Consider the following 19,394-nt stretch of genomic DNA (forward strand, 5'->3'; position numbering starts at 1 on the left):
CACAAAATGTCCAGTGGCGAATGGCACAAATAATAATAATAATAATAATAATAAAATGAAAATAAAACGATAACAAAATGCTAAATCAAATCAAAGGACTTGAAAGTAAACACCAGTGGCTGAGGGAAGTGAAGATTTAGTGAGAAAACAAAATGGAGTGTGGATGAAGAGAGAACTTCTTCAGTATCTAAGTCAGTGGTTCTCAAAGTGGGGTCCGGGCGGGGACCCACAGGGGTCCTTGGGGGGAGGGGTTCCAGGGGGTCCCCAGCAAAAGTAGTTAATACAGTATCACAGTCATTTTAACCACTTTATCCATTTATATGTTGGCTATTTGAAAATAGCAGATCTACAGGCTCACAGTGCTGAGAGCTTGTACATTGGGTCGGTGGCCACATACATATCAATTTTGGGCGTCCTTGACATGAAAAAGTTTGAGAACCACTGATCTAAGTGACTGTGGCTGGAGTGTCACTAGACCTGAGGCCTTCTTTATCTTTATCATCCTTCATGACCTAAAGTTTAGGTCCTAAACTAGATCTGGTCCATAGGATAGAAGGAGAACTTCTTCTAACGCTAACGAGTGTTCCCACTAAGGAAAGTAGGCTTTCGACATCTTAAACCGTCTTTGTTTTGGTGAGTAGCTAAAGTGAATATATATATTTTTTTACATAAGACGGGGCTGCGACCGCTGCGCTACTGGGGGTGTTCGGGCAATGGCTCGAAAGTACCATAGCGTTAAGGAGAACTGTTCTAACGCTATGGACCAGAGCTAATCCTAAACTATGTCCCCTTGCCCTCCTGAATCCACACAGGCAGATTACCAACACTCTGCAGTGCATCGATGATGACTGACCATTACATAAGTCTCGTTTAATTTCCCATCGTGTTGAGTAATCTGACAATTGTGTTTGATCATGAACAAATAAATAAAACTTATATAACACTTCAGGAGGCAATGCTGGGAATGGGATTATTCAATATTTTGTATGCTACGTTTTATGTATATTATGGCAATAAATCAACTCTAAACTTTTACATAACAGGCTTTGTGTGTGGGGCTGGCAGAGCCAGTGTCAGCTCTGTCCCACAGGGGAGGAGGGGGGGGGAGAGGGGGAGGGAGGGGGGGAGAGAGGGAGGGAGGGGGGGAGGGAGGGAGGAGGCACTGACCTCTGCTCTTAAAGCCAGGGGCCTGTGGTACCTAGTGAGTCCCGGGGCTCCCCTGCTCTGGGCCTGACCCCCGCCTTGGCTGTGAGTCGGGGGCTCCACACCTCGCTCCTGTCCTAGACGCCACTCCAGCTCATCCCTCTGACTGGACTGTGAGTGTGAGGTAGGTGGGGTGGGTGGGGGGGGTTGGGTGCGGTTGAGGTGGTGTCGGGGGGGGGGTTAGGGGTTAGAGGGTGGGGCAGGGTCAGAAGGGATGATGGGGAGGGGGGACGGTGTATGAGTTACAAAGTGGTGGGTGGATGATGGTGTCAGGGAGGCGGGGAGAGCATGAAGCGGATCGTTGACATGAACACACATAAGACAAACAAACTAGAGGGAGGGTCCGGGGGTGGGGCTAGTAGGGGTAGGGGGATCGGGGTTATGAGCAAAGAAGGCAAACGAAAAACTAAAAATAAATATGGGTAAAAAATTATATGCAAGAATATGCAAGCAGAGATGGGAGAAGAAGTAAAAAATAAAAAATAAATCAACCAACAAAGACGACAGCGTGGAGAGTGAGAGAGAGAGACAAAACTAGCTAGAATATGAAGAAGAGTGCAAAGAGGAAGACCAACTTAAAGACGACGGCGTATGAGAGAGATGAGAAGAGGACGAGGATGAGGATGAACAAAATCATGGGCTGAAACATCTGGAGGGAGGAACACAGCGAGGGAACAAAGGAGAGGGGGTGTCGAAGGGGAAGGGGAGGAAAAGAATGCAAAACACTGGTTATGAAGCGCATGCAATGAGGGATACATGACTTCCAAACCAACAGCTGAGAGAGACGACCACGGCAGACTGCAGAGAGCGGCAGCTAGCTAGCTAGCTAGCTACAGTAGCACGCTGACAAAAGGTTCGGTTTAATAGCATGCCCGTGCACAGCCGTGCGTGCACTAGAAAGGTTGAAGCGTGAGCTCGGATCTTAAACCCTATGTGAAAATGACACACACATTTGTGTTATTCAAAACAATATAGTACTTTAAATACGCTGTGAACGTGTTTGAGGTTTCACTCGTGAAACTCGACATTATTCTACAGCAATTTGTCTGAGCCAAATGACTGTAAGCACACCAAGGCCGCAAAAGTGTTATGCTGTTTGTAAGACGGAGGTTAGCTTAAAGAGTTTGTCGCTTCCACCCAACTCTGCCCCGGGCAAAAATCAGGGAGTCTCGTTGGTGTGAAAAAAAAAAAAAAAAAAAAAAGAATAAATAGAAATAAAAACACAAGTGATTGGATAGAATGAACATGGAAGCAGCTTCAATCTACAGTAAAAGTAAGCCCTTAAATTAACAACATGAAAAGCTGGGTTGCTGTCTTTCTTCCATCCAACAGTTTGGTTCTTTAAGAAAACACAAAAACAAGAATGACAGCAAAGACATGTTCAGCCCAATCATGCGGAAAACAAGATCATGAACTTGTAACCGGTATGTTGACAAGCCGACTCACACTGTACAAAGCAGCGGATTGAGTCTAAGCAGAGACTCACACTGGACAAAGCATAAGGTTGAGTCTAAGCAGAGAATCAATTTGTACAAAGCATACGGTTGAGTCTAAGCAGAGACTCAAGCTGCACAAAGCAGCAGGTTGAGTCTAAGCAGCAGAGTTAGAAAACAGAATGCTGGAAGAAGGACTGGTTCATTCACTGGTTTACAGTTTGTCTTCTGAACTGAGCAGAGGTTATTTTGGACAGCAGCACACACATCTTCGTGGATTGTCTCCGTGGCAACGCCATCGAGTAACCAATTCTTTTTTTCTCCCACACACATGCTGATGTGTTGGACAAACATAGCAGCACCATTTGTCATGTCGTTATGAGGCATCAGGGCATAGCAGGGTCAAATGGAGATATATTGATGTTATTTATAGCATGCATGCCACTGACCAACGCTGTAGTAAACAAATAAGCTTTTAGTCAAACCAAATGGAAGAATCTGCCTTAACAATCCCTTGTGCACTCCCTTAACTCCTTCCCAGCGCCCTCCCAAGCACTTCCCCTATAGAGCCATGGCTGACTTGAAGCAGGGCGAGTTACAGATGCTATGCAACAGGGTGAAGGAGGCAGGCAGGGCTGCTGGCTATGTAGGTGTGTGCATGGGGATGCGGATGTGGATGCGAGTGCAGCGGCAAGCCATGGTGGTGGTGGTGGTGGTGAATCAGGGAGGGGGCGGTGAGGGTTGCCAGGGTGGCTGAGCTGGGTGGCTCGTGGTGGGTGCTGCTGTATCACCCTGGAATGGAGGTCTGGTGGCCCACAAGAGGCTCTTGCCGTCTTTTTGCTCGTTTGGCTATTATCAGTACACATTGTTTGAGCTTATGTGTTTGTTCAGATAAGGTAAGGTCTCTGGGTTGATTTAGCCATTAATTAACTTGTTTCACAGTGTGCGCTATAGCAGCTTAAATGTCTTCTTTCTTCAGGATCAAAGACGTGACCTTTACATTTATGGGGGCTGTATCTCTGACCACTAAAGTTTGCTCAGCTCCAAATGTTCAGTGCTGCCACTGCCTTTAATTATAGCTACATTATTTGCATGCCTTGCTGCACTAGCGTTAACATTAACATTTAATATCCCTAAAATGATCTATTAATGACTGCTCCCTGGGCTGTGTTCAAATAAACAGGGCTTTAGCAACCACCCGCTGGTTTTCGAAGGCTCTATAAATCTGGGCTCTGAATCAATGTGACTTTGTAAGAGCAACCAGTTCAAGTTGCTTTTATGTCATGAAAACCGTCTTGGCTTGGTGTTTTCATGACCTCAACCTTTCTCTAGCGTCATTCTCCTTTCTAGGTTGTGATACTAGACAGCCAGGAGGGGTGCTTTGTTGAAGGTGGTGAACGCTAATCAATATTACAATACATGCCTTTAAAAGAACCGCCTTTTTGCTCCTGCCATGAGAAAAGCTAGGGTATTGACTAGGGATGTCCGATATTATCGGCCTCCCGATATTATCGGCCGATATTAGCATAAAAATTGATATCGGGAAAATATCGGTATCGGTTTTTGAAAAAAAAAAAAAAAAAAAAAAATTGTTTTCTTTTTTTGCTTTATAAATAAGTTACAGGAGTTCTTACTGTATGGTGTGTGTGATATGAAATTTGAGCTTACCCTAATCACAATAATCCCCGCATATATCGGTATCGGTTGATATTGGTATCGGTAATTAAGAGTTGGACAATATCGGTATATCGGTTATCGGTAAAAAAGCCAATATCGGACAACCCTAGTATTGACTTTTTCATCCTGGCTAACTGCCATACTGCCGTACTCCTCCCTTATTGATACGCAATTACGCATATATATTTGAATATATATATATATATATATTTTGCAAAATAAATAAGCAGAGAGCCGCCAGAGAAAGGCAACGTCCAAACGTAGCAGGTAGTGTCAACATACACAGGGGAACAGTGGCCTGGACGAAAGGTCACAGGTGGGCTGTTTGTGGCGCTTACCTGGAAGTCCGTCACCAGGTCCCTTCCCAGGGTGCCTATGGGTGAGTCGCGGGACATGGAGGTGACCGTGGACAAGAAGCTGCTAGATTCAGTAAGGTTGGGCATGGGCGACAGGTCCTCCACCCTGTCCCTCATCCCGTCACCCAGGTGATCCACCTTCTCCATGAAGATGTGCAGCTCGGTGCGGAAGGCCTTCATGCGCGTGTTGATGGTGTCCAGGACCTGGGGGTCCCCTTTGGAGCTCGACCCGGAGCCTGCGTCCAGGACGTCCTCGGTGGTCACCAGCAGCCTGCCCTCGAAGATCAGACTGTCGGTGTCCGTGATCAGACGGTCCACCGTCTTCCCCAGCCTCTCCGCTTCCCTTTTCACGTTGGTGAGCGACTCGCGGTCCTCCCTCCTGCGATTGGCCAAGTCGCCGGTGTTGAGCTCGCTGCCCTCGGAGGGCTTGATGCTGCTGCCGAACCCTGAGGTGGTGGCCGTCTTCTCGAACAGGTCCTCCGAATCGCTCTCGCCCCCGATGGGTCCCTCCCGCTTGGGTTGGAGCAGGAGGAGTCGCCCCGCCTCCTCCTCTTCCGCCGCCTCCCCTCGGCGGCCTGCGTCGCTCTCCGCGTCACTGTCCCGGGGGCTGCCCGTGCGGAGGCCCAGGTGGGCGGCCAGGTCGCACCGCTGGACGTTGGACAGCAGGACACGGTTCTCGTACTGCAGCTTCATCACCTTGCCACTGAGCTCGTTGATCTGCATCCTGGCGGCTTTCAGCTCCTCCATCATCAAGCTGCCGGCGCCCGACCCGTTGCCGTTCCCCCCGTTACTGGGCTTATACAGGACGCCATCCCCGCCCCCTTCCTCGCCGGCTGACCCGGAAGCCCCGCCGCTGGAGCTGCTCGGGCCGAACTTGAATCGGTTGAGCTCGGAGGTCAGCTGCTTGTTGTGGTCCTCGATCTCCGAGATGGAGCGCCGCAGGAGCTCGGCTTCCTCCTCCACGAACTGGAGGTGTCGCCGCAGCTCGCCGGCGGACTCCAGCGCGTCACCGCCGTAGGGCGACGAGGGCATGCTGGAGAAGGGCTCGCGCCCAAAGCAGTCCCTCTCGTACTGGCAGCGGATGTCCTCGTTCTCCGCCCGCAGGCTGCGGTTCTCCACCTCCAGCTCCACGATCTTCCTGCCGAGGATGTTGGCCTCCTCCTCCACCAGTTTGAGGCGCAGCCGTAGCTCGGCCTCCCGCGTGCTGTGCGGGCCGCCGCCCGCGCACTCGGCCAGGGGCAGCGGGCTGTCCACGTCACCGTACACCGACTTGTACTTCTGAAGCTCCTGCTCCAGCTCGTCCTTCTCTCGTCCCAGCTTGGCCATCTTCTTCCTCATCAGGGTGGACTCCTCCTTGGCAAACTGGAGCTGGCACCTGAGGTCTGCACTGTCCTCCTGATAGAGGAGAGGAGAGGAGAGGAGAGGAGAGGAGAGGAGAGGAGAGGAGAGGAGAGGGAACAGTGTAATAGAGAGTTGGAGGCGAGGAGAGTTATGCCGGCCTTACATCAAACAACCTTTCAAGCGATTTCACTGTTGCAGACAAATTTCTAACGTTTGAATAAAATCATGAAGAGTTCTGCTAGAGTCGTGGCATGTATTCCATCATCTTGAGCGTTTGTTGTGGCAGGGTTTAAAAATGTCAAGCACAAAAAGATGTAAATCTCAAAAGGAATCTAGTTGTATTGTTGCAAAATTTGCATAGTGACCCTGTGAGAAAACTCTGTGATTTCAAACACTTTAGATGTGAGTGGGTGTCAAAGTTTTCAAAGTCTTTTAAAAGTATTCTAGTATGGTAGATGTCAGAGGGTGTCAGTCTTTTCAAAGTCTTCTCAAAGTCTTAAAAAAAAAGAAGTCTTCTAGTATATAGCAGGCATTAAGGGATTCTAGATGTGATCGTGACCTCTCGTTAACCGACTAATTAATCACTAGGATGAGAGGTAGCTTGAACGTGTAATCTCTCACCTGAGACGTGGACTTCTTGTCCTTGAATGTTTCCCTGCTTGCTCGTCTTCTCAGTGCAGTCTGTGAGGAGACATGAAAGAGAATGAAAGGTGAGCGCTGTGCACAGAAACGCAACCAGGAGACAGAGAGTGAAGGGTGAGCGCTGTGCACAGAAGCACAAACGCCAGTTATTCGGTTCACGTTCATCTGAAACTCAGCAGCTGTGTGCAGCTTTGTGACGAGTGCTGCTGGGAACACAGCTAGGCCCACATTAACCCATTGAGACCTGAAGCCGATTCTACATGTCTCCTAAATCTCAACAGTTTTCTGAAAAACGTTTGTTTCTATATCAGTGGTGCTCAATTTATTTTCATGTCAAGGACCCCCAAAATGATATGTACTTGGCCGCGGACCCCCATCTCAAAATGTTTTGTTCCAGGGACCCCCCCAGAAGCTAAGATTTGAGTTAAAAATGTTCGCTTTAAAAATATATATATTCAAAGATTTGCACACATTTTCACGATTTTTGAATAGCCCAAAGTGTGAAATAATGCTTTTTAGCTCAAATCAAAAAATGACAGTTCCAGGTCTCAATGGGTTAACCTCACGCTGATCTATACCGTTTCGGATGGTCTTGTGCACATGGTTGCGATAAGTGAGGACGATGACGGCGATGACAATGACACTCCACTGCATCCTATGCAGGAAGCATAACGTGACATAAAAGACGAGAGCGCAACAGGCTTTTCATTTGCCCGGTAGCTAATCGACAACATTTGTGACATTTATTTATCAATTTACATTACAACACAAAAAACAAGCAACTTTAAAGGAGTAGTTCACCCAAAAAATGAAAATATTTTCTATCAATTACAAACCCCATTTGATAACCGGCTCATCGGTCAGTAGGAAACTCAGTGGGAGTCTCCCACTCTTTGAGTCTCTCGCTGAAGACGCCGGTCATCAAATTATTGACAAAAACATCTCCATGAATTCCAGGAGTCATGGGGTGTAAAATTGATAGAAAACAAGTCATTTTTTGGGTGAACTACTCCTTTAAGGGCCTGACGTACATCATTGTGAGCTGTGTCCCGCACTGAAAATAGCAGATCTACAAGCTCACAATGTTGTTGCGAGCTTGTGGATCCTTTCCTGCACGTGACACTGGTGCACAACTATTAAGTATAAATGTGTTTTTTTGTGGCAGGTGAAAATACCCCACCCTGCATGAGAGAGTGCATTATCTCAGTCATCCTTGATGAAAACCAGGGCTCTGTTGGTTTATGTCCGTGTACGGAGGGCGAAGGGCACATTAATCTATGAGGCGGTCTTACATAACGGCCCATCATCAGGTCAAATCTGCATTTAATGAGGAAGTATTTACTAGCGATGCAGATTGCAGATCTCGTGACATAATAATTACAATCTGAATGGGACACATGTGGCCTCTGTTAATAGCCCATATCAAAGACTCACATCTGGCTGGGATCTACGTCTTCATGCAGGGACAGAGCGTAAAGGGTCCAGGGAGGGAACAGAGGATCTATCAGAAATCTACAGAGAGATAGACATTAAAAAAGGCGCAGCAAAGGCCGTCGGGATCGGGACTCGAACCGTCAGGCTACATTGGAGCCTAGGTGCCCGGACCGCTAGGCCAGCAGTCCGGACATGCATTAATGTGTTAACATTCTATGCTCTGTTGATTCATTGAATACATATTTATGGATTGCCTCGTTTCATATATAAGTGGACTATAATCGCATATCTCTCCATGATTTCATAAATTGATGATCAGTATACGAATGACGTAGAATGTAATTATGGTTGATAGTGTAAAAGCATTCCCTGGCACCAAACAAAGAATGTCTCTCTTCATTCATTGTACTAAGACATACAGTAAAAAGGAGTTATATCTTGCATGAGAAATGTCTCATCCTCATTTTCGCCTGATTGATTGAGCAACACTTCGTGTATCTCTTTACAAATGAGAAACCCTGACTGCAAAGGAAGATGAATTGGACCCCTTTGATGTCATTCTGGTGGTACAGTATTGCGCAGAATGCGGCACTATATAACCGGTGGAGGAAAGTAACTAAGTACATTTACTAGTACAATTTTGAGGTACTTTGACTTTACTGGAGTATTTCCAATTTTCAGTACTTTTACTTATACTCCACTGCATCTCTCAGAGTCAAATATTGTACTTTTTACTCCACTACAATTATTAGAAAACTTTAGTTACTAATTACTTTGTAGATTTGGATTATTATTACAAAACATACATTGGCCACTTCAGCCCTATTTAAACTTTGGCTATTTGAAAATAGCCGATCTACAAGCTCACAACGTGTCGTGAGCTTGTAGATCTGCTATTTTGGGACATTCTGCATTTACTTTTGGTACTTTAAGTGTATTTTGATACCAATACTTTTGTACGTTTTACTGAAGTACATTTTGAATTCTGTACTTTTACTTGTAACAGAGTATTTCTACATTGCAGTATTGATACTTTTACTTGAGTAGAAAACATGAGTACTTTTTCCACCACTGCACCATAGTATAACTGAGAGAAGCTGGGTGTGACAGACAGACAGACAGACGTCGTGTCCCCGGCTCAGATTCAGCAGCACGCAGCATCCATTCATTCCCACAATGCTCTGGGGGAAGCATCTGCCTGTCTGACGCTTCAAAATCTGTCCACTAATTCCGAGTGCAGCACACACACACACACACACACACACACACACACACACACACACACACACACACACACACACACACACACACACACACACACACACACACACACACACACACACACACACACACACACACACACACACAAAGCCTGGATCAAATGCGGCCTTTCTGCACGCTAGAGTTAAGACACTAATAAAACCATTCATTTTCACTTAAATCTGTCAGTTTTCTCACAGCGTTTCACTCACACAATGTCCCCACAAGACAGACTACAGAGAGGGAGGGAAGGAGTGGGGGGGAGAGAGAGAGAGAGAGAGAGAGAGAGAGAGAGAGAGAGAGAGAGAAAGAGAAAGAGAAAGAGAGAGAGAGAGAGAGAGAGAGAGCAGAAAGGGAGAGGGTGAGAGAGGCAAGGAGATTTAGAGAAAGGGTGCACAGTGACAGGGAATGAGTGAGAGAGAGGACAGAGAGAGAGGGAGAGATTGAGGGAGGGAGAGAGGGAGAGAGAGAGAGAGAGGGAGAAGGAGAGGTGGAGATAGAGAGAGCAGGAGAGAGGGTAGGAGAGGCAAGGAGATTTAGAGAAAGGGTAGACAGGGAATGAGAGAGAGAGAGAGAGAGAGAGCGAGAGCGAGAGCGAGAGAGCGAGAGAGAGCGAGCGAGCGAGAGAGCGAGAGAGAGAGAGAGAGAGAGAGAGAGAGAGAGAGAGAGAGAGAGAAATTGACTGAATGACACAATCCTGTGTAGTGCTTTCCAGAGTGAAGTGTTTGTTCCACCACGGGCAGATTGCTGGCATGGGGGTGTTATTGGAGGGATGTGATGAAAGCCAACCAGCTGAGATGTTTGATTCCACTGTGAAAAGTCAATCTCAATGTCCCTCCATTTCATAACTGGAAATAAAAAAAACACTGTAGAAACAAATTGCTTGTGACTGATTGGGTTTAATCGAGATGAATTGACATCATGGCAATGACGGCTAATATATAACGCCTGTTTTTTGTGTGTTCCACAATGTCTGACAGCCTGGCCATGAGTTAGGATTGCTAATTTAACACTGAGTCTGTACAAATTCACCCTTATGGTCATTTTACACTTCAGTACACTACAGAAATGACTTTTTACACTTACAGACATGACATAGACGAACATTTTCTAAATTGTTCAAAATATTCCACAATTTCTAAAAATGTTCAACAAAGTAAAATGTATAATTATGTTAAAAAACGTTACATTACATTATAAGTATAAAATTGTGCTAAAGTGGTTAGCGCTCCAGATTTGACTCTGTAAGGGTTGATTCATTGTCACCTAGTAGTGACACAAGGCAACTGAAGGTCACACTGACTGTTGTGGGCATCAAACGTCTCTCAATTAGTCACTTCTATTTTAAACAGGAGAACTCATCACACAAGGAGCAGCGTGGCGCCGGCCTAAACAGACCGTGGAGCGGTTTGAATCAGTCATCAGTGTTGCCAGATTTGCGAGAAAAACAAGCAACCAGGTCTATGAAAAATGGGCCCAAAAGAAGCGACTGGGTCACACTTTAAACCTATATACATCGGCTATTTGAAAATAGCCAATGAACAAGCTCACAACGCGTCGCAATGCGACGCGTTGTGAGCTTGTAGATCTGAAATTTTCCCAAAAAAAAGAGTTAAAAATGTGGAACATTTTTTAAACATTCTAACAACACAAATCTGGTGCGGGGGTCCCTGGACCAAATTATTTTCAGATGTGAGTCAGCGACCTTGACATGAAAATGTTTGAGAACCACTGATTTCAAACATAATAAATTTTTTTGGGAAGCAAGCCCAAATAAGCAACACTTCAGAAACAAGCCCAAAAGAAAACCGCAACCCGCAACTACCAACATTTACGAGCAACTTCACAGCCCTTTAAAGCCCAAAGTCGCTTATAACAAGCAGACATGGCAACGCTGGTCATCATGGCCAGGCAGATGGAAAGTGTGAGGTGGAGCCCATTCTGCCCAGGGCGGAGACGGACAGACTCACCCACCCACCGCCTGGCGCTGCGACAAGGACAGGATGGAAGTCCACTTAGCAACTGCACCAAAACATGAATGAAAACAGAGGAAAGCGGGTGGGCGGGGTTAGCTCCGTGGAACGATGAATTCTTAAAGAGCCTTTTTTTCCCTCCATGAGAGGAGGAAAATATTTGAGCTGTGCTGTTGTACTGAATGTAACGTAGCCTCATGTAATGTCCCCAAAACCTAGATTATGAGATATTCTGCATCTGCACATTTACAATAACAAAGGACATCTAATCTAAATCTAAGTGTTCGTGTATTTGCCGTTTCACAGAAAAATGGAAAATGTTCACACTTTCAGAGTTTAGATATCTTGCCGTTTTACTGTGTACATGAGATTTATTCTATAATATAAGTGCTAGTCTGATAACATGAAATGTTGGTTTTAGAGGCGCTTTGTAGTAAGATTTTCAACAGCACTAACTCATCCTACAGGTAAATGGTGCATTTATATACAGCATTTTTTCCCAGTGTGCTTTACATTCACCCATTCACACAAAGATGGCGAAGGAAACCATGCAAGGCACCAACCTGCTCACTGGGAGCAGAAGGGATTCAGTGTCTTGCTCAAACGACACTTCGACATTAAGCCAGGAGGAGCTGGGGATCAAACCTGGGACCTTCCCATTCCCAAGCGGACCTCCTGAGCCACTCCTGCCCCTACAGGGCCAATGTACACAGTAATTCCTCTATAGGAGGCCTGTCTGTCTGCTCTTCTGATAGATCCACAGCATCATCCGAAGCTACTGTGTCTGCTCTAAAACTCAGATATCGGGGTATTGGTCAATCAAACAGGAGCAGGCTGATCCTCAATGACTTAAATGCAGATGCTCAAACAGTAAGCTGTGGTTACTGGAGCAGAACTCACTGAGCGTCAATGAGATCAGTGCTGGTGTCAAACAAAATGCGAACGTGTGTGTCTGTGTGTGTGTGTGTGTCTTTCAAATGTACATTTTTTGTTTTGATTGTATTGCTGTATTGTTGTATTGTGCTTTTTGCTTTGGCAATGTAAACGTATGTTTTCTCATGCCAATAAAGCCCTTTGAATTGAATTGAATTGAATGTGTGTGTGTGTGTGTGTGTGTGTGTGTGTGTGTGTGTGTGTGTGTGTGTGTGTGTGTGTGTGTGTGTGTGTGTGTGTATAGCCGATCTACAAGCTCACAATGCGTCCCATCGCGATGCATTGTGAGCTTGTGGTTAGTGTGTTTTGTAATAAAAATCTAAATCTACAAAGTTAAGTAACTAGTGTTTTCATATAATTGTAGTGGAGTTAAAGTACAATATTTGTCTCTGAGATGTAGTGGGGTGGAAGTAAAAGTATAGAAAATTGTTCATACTGAAGAAAATACTTCAAAATTGTACTTAAGTACAATACCTGAGCACATGTACTTAAAGCCCAAAGTCTTAGTTAATGTAATATATGTGTTAATGTAATTAGTTACTTTACACCACTGCATGAGGGTGTCGTACAGCTAACTCTATGGTATAGCGAGCCTATCTACTCACAAGTTCACGTTGCACTGTGCATTGCGCACTGCACTGCGTTTTGAGTGACACTCGTGCGTACCTAAGTATAAATCAGGCTTAATATACCTCATGCGCATAACTGGAAAACAAGTCATCCTAGACTGCCATAACAAGCTAACAAGCCATGAAGCCATCCATCCTAGACTGCCAGTGGGGATAGGGGGGGGGGGGGGGGGCTGAGAGTGGATGGTCGGTGCTGTGTCAGGATCTCTCTCCAACACTTTCACAACAGTCATAATTGTTTTTACGGCGTGGCCAAAGGCCAAAGCCGTCTGTCTAGAACAGGGATCGTCTGTATATATGCCTGTCCCCCTCAAAAGTAGATCAATCACGGCTCACGGTGCCAGATGCATGAAACAGAACCACCTCCGGGGGGCCATTAATCCATTAAGACCGGGAACACGTACATCTGTGTCATTTTTAGATTTCTTTGGCTATTCAAAAATAGCAGATATACAAGCTCATAGCGCGGCACTGAGTGCCGCGCTATGAGCTTGTAGATCTACTATTTTTTGAAAAATCGTGAAAATATGTATTGTTTTTTTTAAGCAAGCATTTATAACTCAAATCTTTGCTTATGGGGGATTCTACAAATGTGGGGGATTCTACAAATGAGTGCAGCGCTATGAGCTTGTATATCTGCTATTTTTGAATAGCCAAAGAAATCTTAAAATGACACAGATGCGTTCCCGGTCTTAATGGGTTAAGCCAACTCAGCGTGAACACAACCAGGAAACGCTTGGTGAGGTGAAACTCTGTGATAAATGTGAAAGTTGTATGCTAAACTATGCATAAAGTTATTTTTAGGCCCGCTACCGGCGGCGGGGCTCTAAGGGTGGTGGTGATGTTGTGTCGCGTGTGTCTGGTCGAAGCACTGAATTAGCGTTTGAGATCTTTAACACCACAGACCCATGGCTTAATTTCTCCAGGCTGGTGACAGCTAATCTCTCCAGGGAGACAGCGGATTAGAGCATCTTTCGCACGGAGCTCCTCGGGAGACCCTGTCTACCATTACAGGGGATCCCTAGATTCCCTTCTTAATGTATTTAGTAGTAAGTCTGAAGTCACATGGGGACACACAAGGATGAGAGTGACACGCTTTAGTAATATTATCAACAAGTGCCGGGGGAGGCTCACACAGTGGTCCATTGTCTTTGTTGGTTTTATGGCATGGCTCTGCAATGATGCTAGCAGTCTATAAGAGGGTCAGTCTGTGTGTGTGTGTGTGTGTGTGTGTGTGTGTGTGTGTGTGTGTGTGTGTGTGTGTGTGTGTGTGTTTGTGTGTGTGTGTGTGTGTGTGTGTGCGTGTGCGTGTGTGCGTGTGTGTGTAACGAGGACTATTCATCTATCAAAGCTCAATAACAACACAATACGAGAACTGACGACCCTGCTACCCTCCGAAGGCAACAAAACGGTAACTCATTTTTGGCTTTTGTATTTATCCACTTTGAACCTGGTGAAAATAGCCGATCGTGAACTTGTAGATTGGCTATTTTCGCACAAGACCACAAAGTATGAAACACAGTGCTTATAAGTGGTTAAAGGCGGAAGGTCATGTCGAGGTCAGGTGTACAGATTATACTGTGGTTATGCTAGGTAAAAGTAGATACAAGGAAGGAAGGGGAAATTAAAAAGCATGAACACAACCAAACATTACGCACTCCATTACTTCCACTACAATGCAGCGCAGGAGATAAACGATTGTGTCTTCTTCTGTGTGGTTTCGACAACCTGCTGCCGAGATATACAGATGTCACCTCCAGACTTTACGGATTTTTACAGCCCAGTACAAAAACAACAAGACCTCACAGTTAGGAGCCTACAGAGGGACAGCGCCAGAAGAAGACACCAAATAAAGAGATTAAAATCATCTGTGTACACTACACGGTGAAATGCAGAGTGTTAACGTGAACCGTAAAGGGTCCGTTTTCTTCTTTTTTTTAACACGCTCTCAGAATTCAAATGAACGCTCAGGGTCTTTGCTGTGTGTGGGATGCTTTAGTCGTAACAGATGGAGAGCGAGTGTTGAATATATGCCTGGAGTGCCGACAGGAAGTGCATCGATAAAACGCTCAGTCATTAATCCATCAAGACCGGGAACGCGTCCGTGTCATTTTTAAGATTTCTTTGGCTATTAAAAAACAGCAGATCTACAAGCTCATAGCGCGGCACCGAGTGCCGTGCTATGAGCACGGCACTCGAAAAAAAAATGTAATCGTGATTTTTTTTTGTGTGCAAATCTTATGAATATATATATATGTTTTAAAGCGAACATTTTTCGGTGCTTCTGGGGGTCCCTGGAACGACATATTTTGAGATGGGGGTCCGCGGCCAAATACATATCATTTTGGGGGTCCTTGATATGGAAAAGTTGGAGCACCACTGATATAGAAAACATTTATAGATATGTATTTGGCCGCGGACCCCCATCTCAAAATGTTTTGTTCCAGGGACCCCCCCGCTTTAGAAAATATATAATATTCAAAGATTCACAAACATTTTCAAGATTTTTCAAAAAATAGCAGATCTGCAAGCTCATAGGTGCCGCGCTATGAGCTTGTATATCTGCTATTTTTGAATAGCCATAGAAGTCTCGAAAATGACACTTCCGATGCGTTCCCGGATTGAATGGGTTAATACAAGATGGCCCTCAGGTCGCCGCCTGCTCCACCGTCATCAATCTGATGTCTCTGTCGTTCCAGCAACACATGCATACAGATAAAAAGACCAGGCCACACCCCTTGTACATTCACACACACACACACACACACACACACACACACACACCTATATTACTATACTTGTGAGGACATCAACAATTTTTGTTACTTTATAAATGCTATTTTTATAAATGAATAAAACCATTTCTAACCCTAACACTTCATGCCTGAGTAGTACCTAGTTGTGTGCCATTGTCGTGTACTTAAAAATAGTAGATTTACAAGCCCTGCTTATAGGCATAACTGTAACCATAACCCATAACTCCAAATTCTACTATACTTGTAGGGTCATTTGGCCCTCACAAGTATAGAAAAACAGTAGTAATACAAGTACTGCGCGCGCGCACACACACACACACACACACACACACACACACACACACACACACACACACACACACACACACACACACACACACACACACACACACACACACACACACACACACACACACACACACACACACACACACACACACACACACACACACACACACACAATTAGCATCCCCTACAGTACATCTCCGATGTCCTTCACCGGAGACGTTGTGCGAGGCCGCGACAGGAAATGGGAGGCGGAAGGAAGGAAGGAAGGAAGGCAGCAGAGGAGGACACAGAGAAGCTACAGTACAGTACAGTACAGTACAGTACAGTACAGTACAGTACAGTACAGTACAGTACAGTACAGTACAGGGAGGGTCCCATGGCACCCCGGGCCCCTGGTTCATCCAGTCCCGACGGGGCAATGACTGCATAACTACAATCTGTTAATCCCACTGGCTGGCAGCGGGCCAGGGAGACTGACTGACCGACTGACTGACTGCAAGTAGCCCCACCACCACCACCACCACCACCAGCAGCACTGCTGGCATCTAACTGCCCCAGCTGGCTCTGTTGCCCCTACAGTACCAGCCTGCCTGCTGCCTGCTACCAGCCTGCACTGAACACAGCTATTCTCAACCTGTGGGCCGTTATGTGAGGATATTACAAGTGGGCCCCCAAATAAGGCAAAACACTAGGATTATATTGATACTTTTAAAAAAAATGGGTGAAAATATAATTCTTAAAGGATTTGTATATATGAATTACATACACAATGTTTAGATCTGGTTTGCTTTTTTTTTTTTTTTTTTTTTACATCTGAACTTGCACTCTGCCAGAAAACACACTAGTCTCAGACAAGGATTCACAACTTCAAACATTTTTTTTTTTTTGTTGTTAAAAGCATAACAAAACTAACCATGTGTATTGATATAGGTGTAAGAATGTACAATTGATATCATCTTTGTTTAAAAAATATTTTTTTTGTAAAAGTTTTTGCCCTTTTAAGTTGTGTCCAAGATCGTTGTCAACTCGTTTTAGCTATATCCTAAGGTCCCTTGTCTCACTTCCCGGATTAAAAAAGGGCGGGAAAGCTGCGAAAGCTCTGGTAAGCTTTACATTTTTAGATAAATGCACTAAATAATATTACTATCTGGTGTGTCCCAACCATAACATGTCAACTCCGTCAGTCCTTCTAAATCCAAACTAAATAAAATAAATATGTTTTAAAATGTGTTTTACAATCTGTTAATCCCACTGGCTGGCAGCAGGCCAGGGAGACTGACTGACTGACTAACTGCAAGTATATACAGTACATGTGTACATATACATATACATATACATATATATGTTATTGTGGTTGCATTTAAAGGATAGGTTTAGGGGGGTTGGGGTTTGGGGGTTATGCATGATTTGTGCCAGTGTTATGCACCAAAAATAGTGAAACTACAAGCTCATAACAGTCAAGATGCATCCTCACAACTACAGTAATACCATGTGTGTGTGTGTGTGTGTGTGTGTGTGTGTGTGTGTGTGTGTGTGTGTGTGTGTGTGTATGTGTGCGCGCGCGCGTCACACACATGGGAACTGCATTGTGTGTCTCTCCACCAGTAAATCCACCTGTCTCTACCTTTGATCCGTCTATGTGTGTAAGTAATGAACCATTACGAGCTGCTATTATGGCGCGTGCGTGTGCGCGTGTCTGCGTGCGTGCGTGAAACGGTGGACTCCCTGGGGAGTGTTTTCATCAGTTGAATAAACATGCATCATACAGCCAGTACCTTGGCGCTCAGTGGGGGTAAATCACATTACTACACACACCAAGCCCAGAAATAGCACAGTGGCTTATACTGTACACCCCCCCTGTCTGTCAGTGGAACCAGACCAACCCAGTCTGGTCCAGAATCCAAACCCACCACAGCCTTCACTCCTGTATCTTCATGACTGACACTATCACACCGTCCTTCTGTCTGTGTCAATGAAGTATAAACAAATACATTAGGAGAGAGGATTATGCGCAAAGCAAGACCAGCCTGCTTTGCCAAGGACCCCGATATAGCCATAGCCTCTGGCTGCCTGCAGCCCCCCTATTGTGGAATGGTTTAAAAACAAAACAAAAAAAAGCCAAAATAGCTGATCTACAAGCAAAAGCCAAAATAACCAAAAAGCCAAAATATCACATTATCTACAAGATCCCCACGCATCGCGATGAGACACACGGGTGAGCTTGTATAGATAGTGTATTTAAGCACACGTTTTTTTTGGAAAAACGTTTCAAAATCTGAACTGAAAGACTGAAAGAAACACATTTTTGTATACGTATTATAAATGCAGTTGTGTTTCCTCTCCAAATGGGGAAAGCAAAAACAAGACATTCTCCATTCCGCCCCTGCCTTGTTTTCATGAGACACCAGGGGCACTTTCCTCAGAACCTAATCCCAATGACATCACACAGTGACGTTGGTTCACCGAAAAAAAAAAAACCTAAAAGGAACAGTCAGGCTGTATTTAAGAAAGAATGGTTCTTGTACACTAACACTACACAGCTTGGCCTATTTATGAATTCTCTATATAAGACCGTAGCAGCATAATAGGAGAGGATCGCACGGAATAAAGCAAAACTAAATCTCATGACAAACAGAAATGTAATGCAGGTATTATCGTTCTAAACCTATGTTGCTGCTGTTCTACATACAGCCAACCCGTTGGGAGAAATCACTGATTGAGGCTTTAAAACGTTGCTTTTATGAAACGTATGAGGCCATTCGTGTTGCATGGAAGATGCTTCTGAACATGTATTCGATTGCTAGTTTGACCACTTTAAATACTCTTTCATCTTCATCAATAACTAATAAATAACCGAAAATAGCCGATCTGCAAGCTCACAACACATCGCAGCTGCGACGTGTTGCTGCCACAAGAAAGGGAGCCGTCACGCCCCGCTCAAACGGGCCGAAGATAAACCCATTCACAAGGGTCCTAATATGACTGCGACATTAAAGAATAAATATCAAATCTAAACCAGAGACACGGGAGGGATAAACGTCGACGCAAAAACGCTTGGAGGCAGATTATATTAAGAGGGAGCTAGATGAAATGTGCTACTGGCTGACGCGTGCTGTAATCCGTTACGATAAACAAATTATGAACAGTGAGTGAGTGTACACACTAGACTTCAATGAATGCATACAAGTGGCGAGTGTTTGATTTGATCAGTTACCTCCACCCCATTTAATTTAATTTTCTTTATTTCAGTTTAAGAAACATGCTGAAAAATGCACTGAAGACCCCTCTACACGGCTATATACAGTAGTACGCAATAGTGATGATGATCAATCTTTGGCTAGTCTGGGAGGCATTGCCTCGGAGTTTGGACAGCGGGGGCGCGGCCACTGCGTTGTGATTCAAATCAACAGCCAATGAAGAATAGGGGGCGGGATCCACATGCAGTGGGTGTTGCATCTAAATAGGATCG

The 19,394-nt window shown here is 45.0% G+C and overlaps 1 protein-coding gene across 4 annotated transcripts in view; it reads right to left on the reverse strand.

Moving 5' to 3' along the window:
• mtcl1 (microtubule crosslinking factor 1) overlaps nucleotides 1–19,394 on the reverse strand; it is a 90,226-nt gene that overhangs the window by 31,623 nt on the left and 39,209 nt on the right. For 3 of the 4 annotated variants that reach the window (XM_084057744.1, XM_084057743.1, XM_084057746.1), the window contains exons 4-6: nucleotides 6,632–6,691; nucleotides 4,652–6,064; nucleotides 1,168–1,314 (exon numbers count right to left, since the gene is read on the reverse strand). In XM_084057744.1, coding sequence (XP_083913870.1) covers nucleotides 1,168–1,314; nucleotides 4,652–6,064; nucleotides 6,632–6,691 — 1,620 coding nt within the window. The remainder of the gene's footprint in view (nucleotides 1–1,167; nucleotides 1,315–4,651; nucleotides 6,065–6,631; nucleotides 6,692–19,394) is intronic. The other variant, XM_084057745.1, reaches the window with a different exon arrangement.

The sequence above is a fragment of the Gymnoscopelus microlampas genome (assembly GCF_963454915.1).
Source record: "Gymnoscopelus microlampas genome assembly, chromosome: 5".
Classification (NCBI taxonomy): domain Eukaryota; kingdom Metazoa; phylum Chordata; class Actinopteri; order Myctophiformes; family Myctophidae; genus Gymnoscopelus; species Gymnoscopelus microlampas.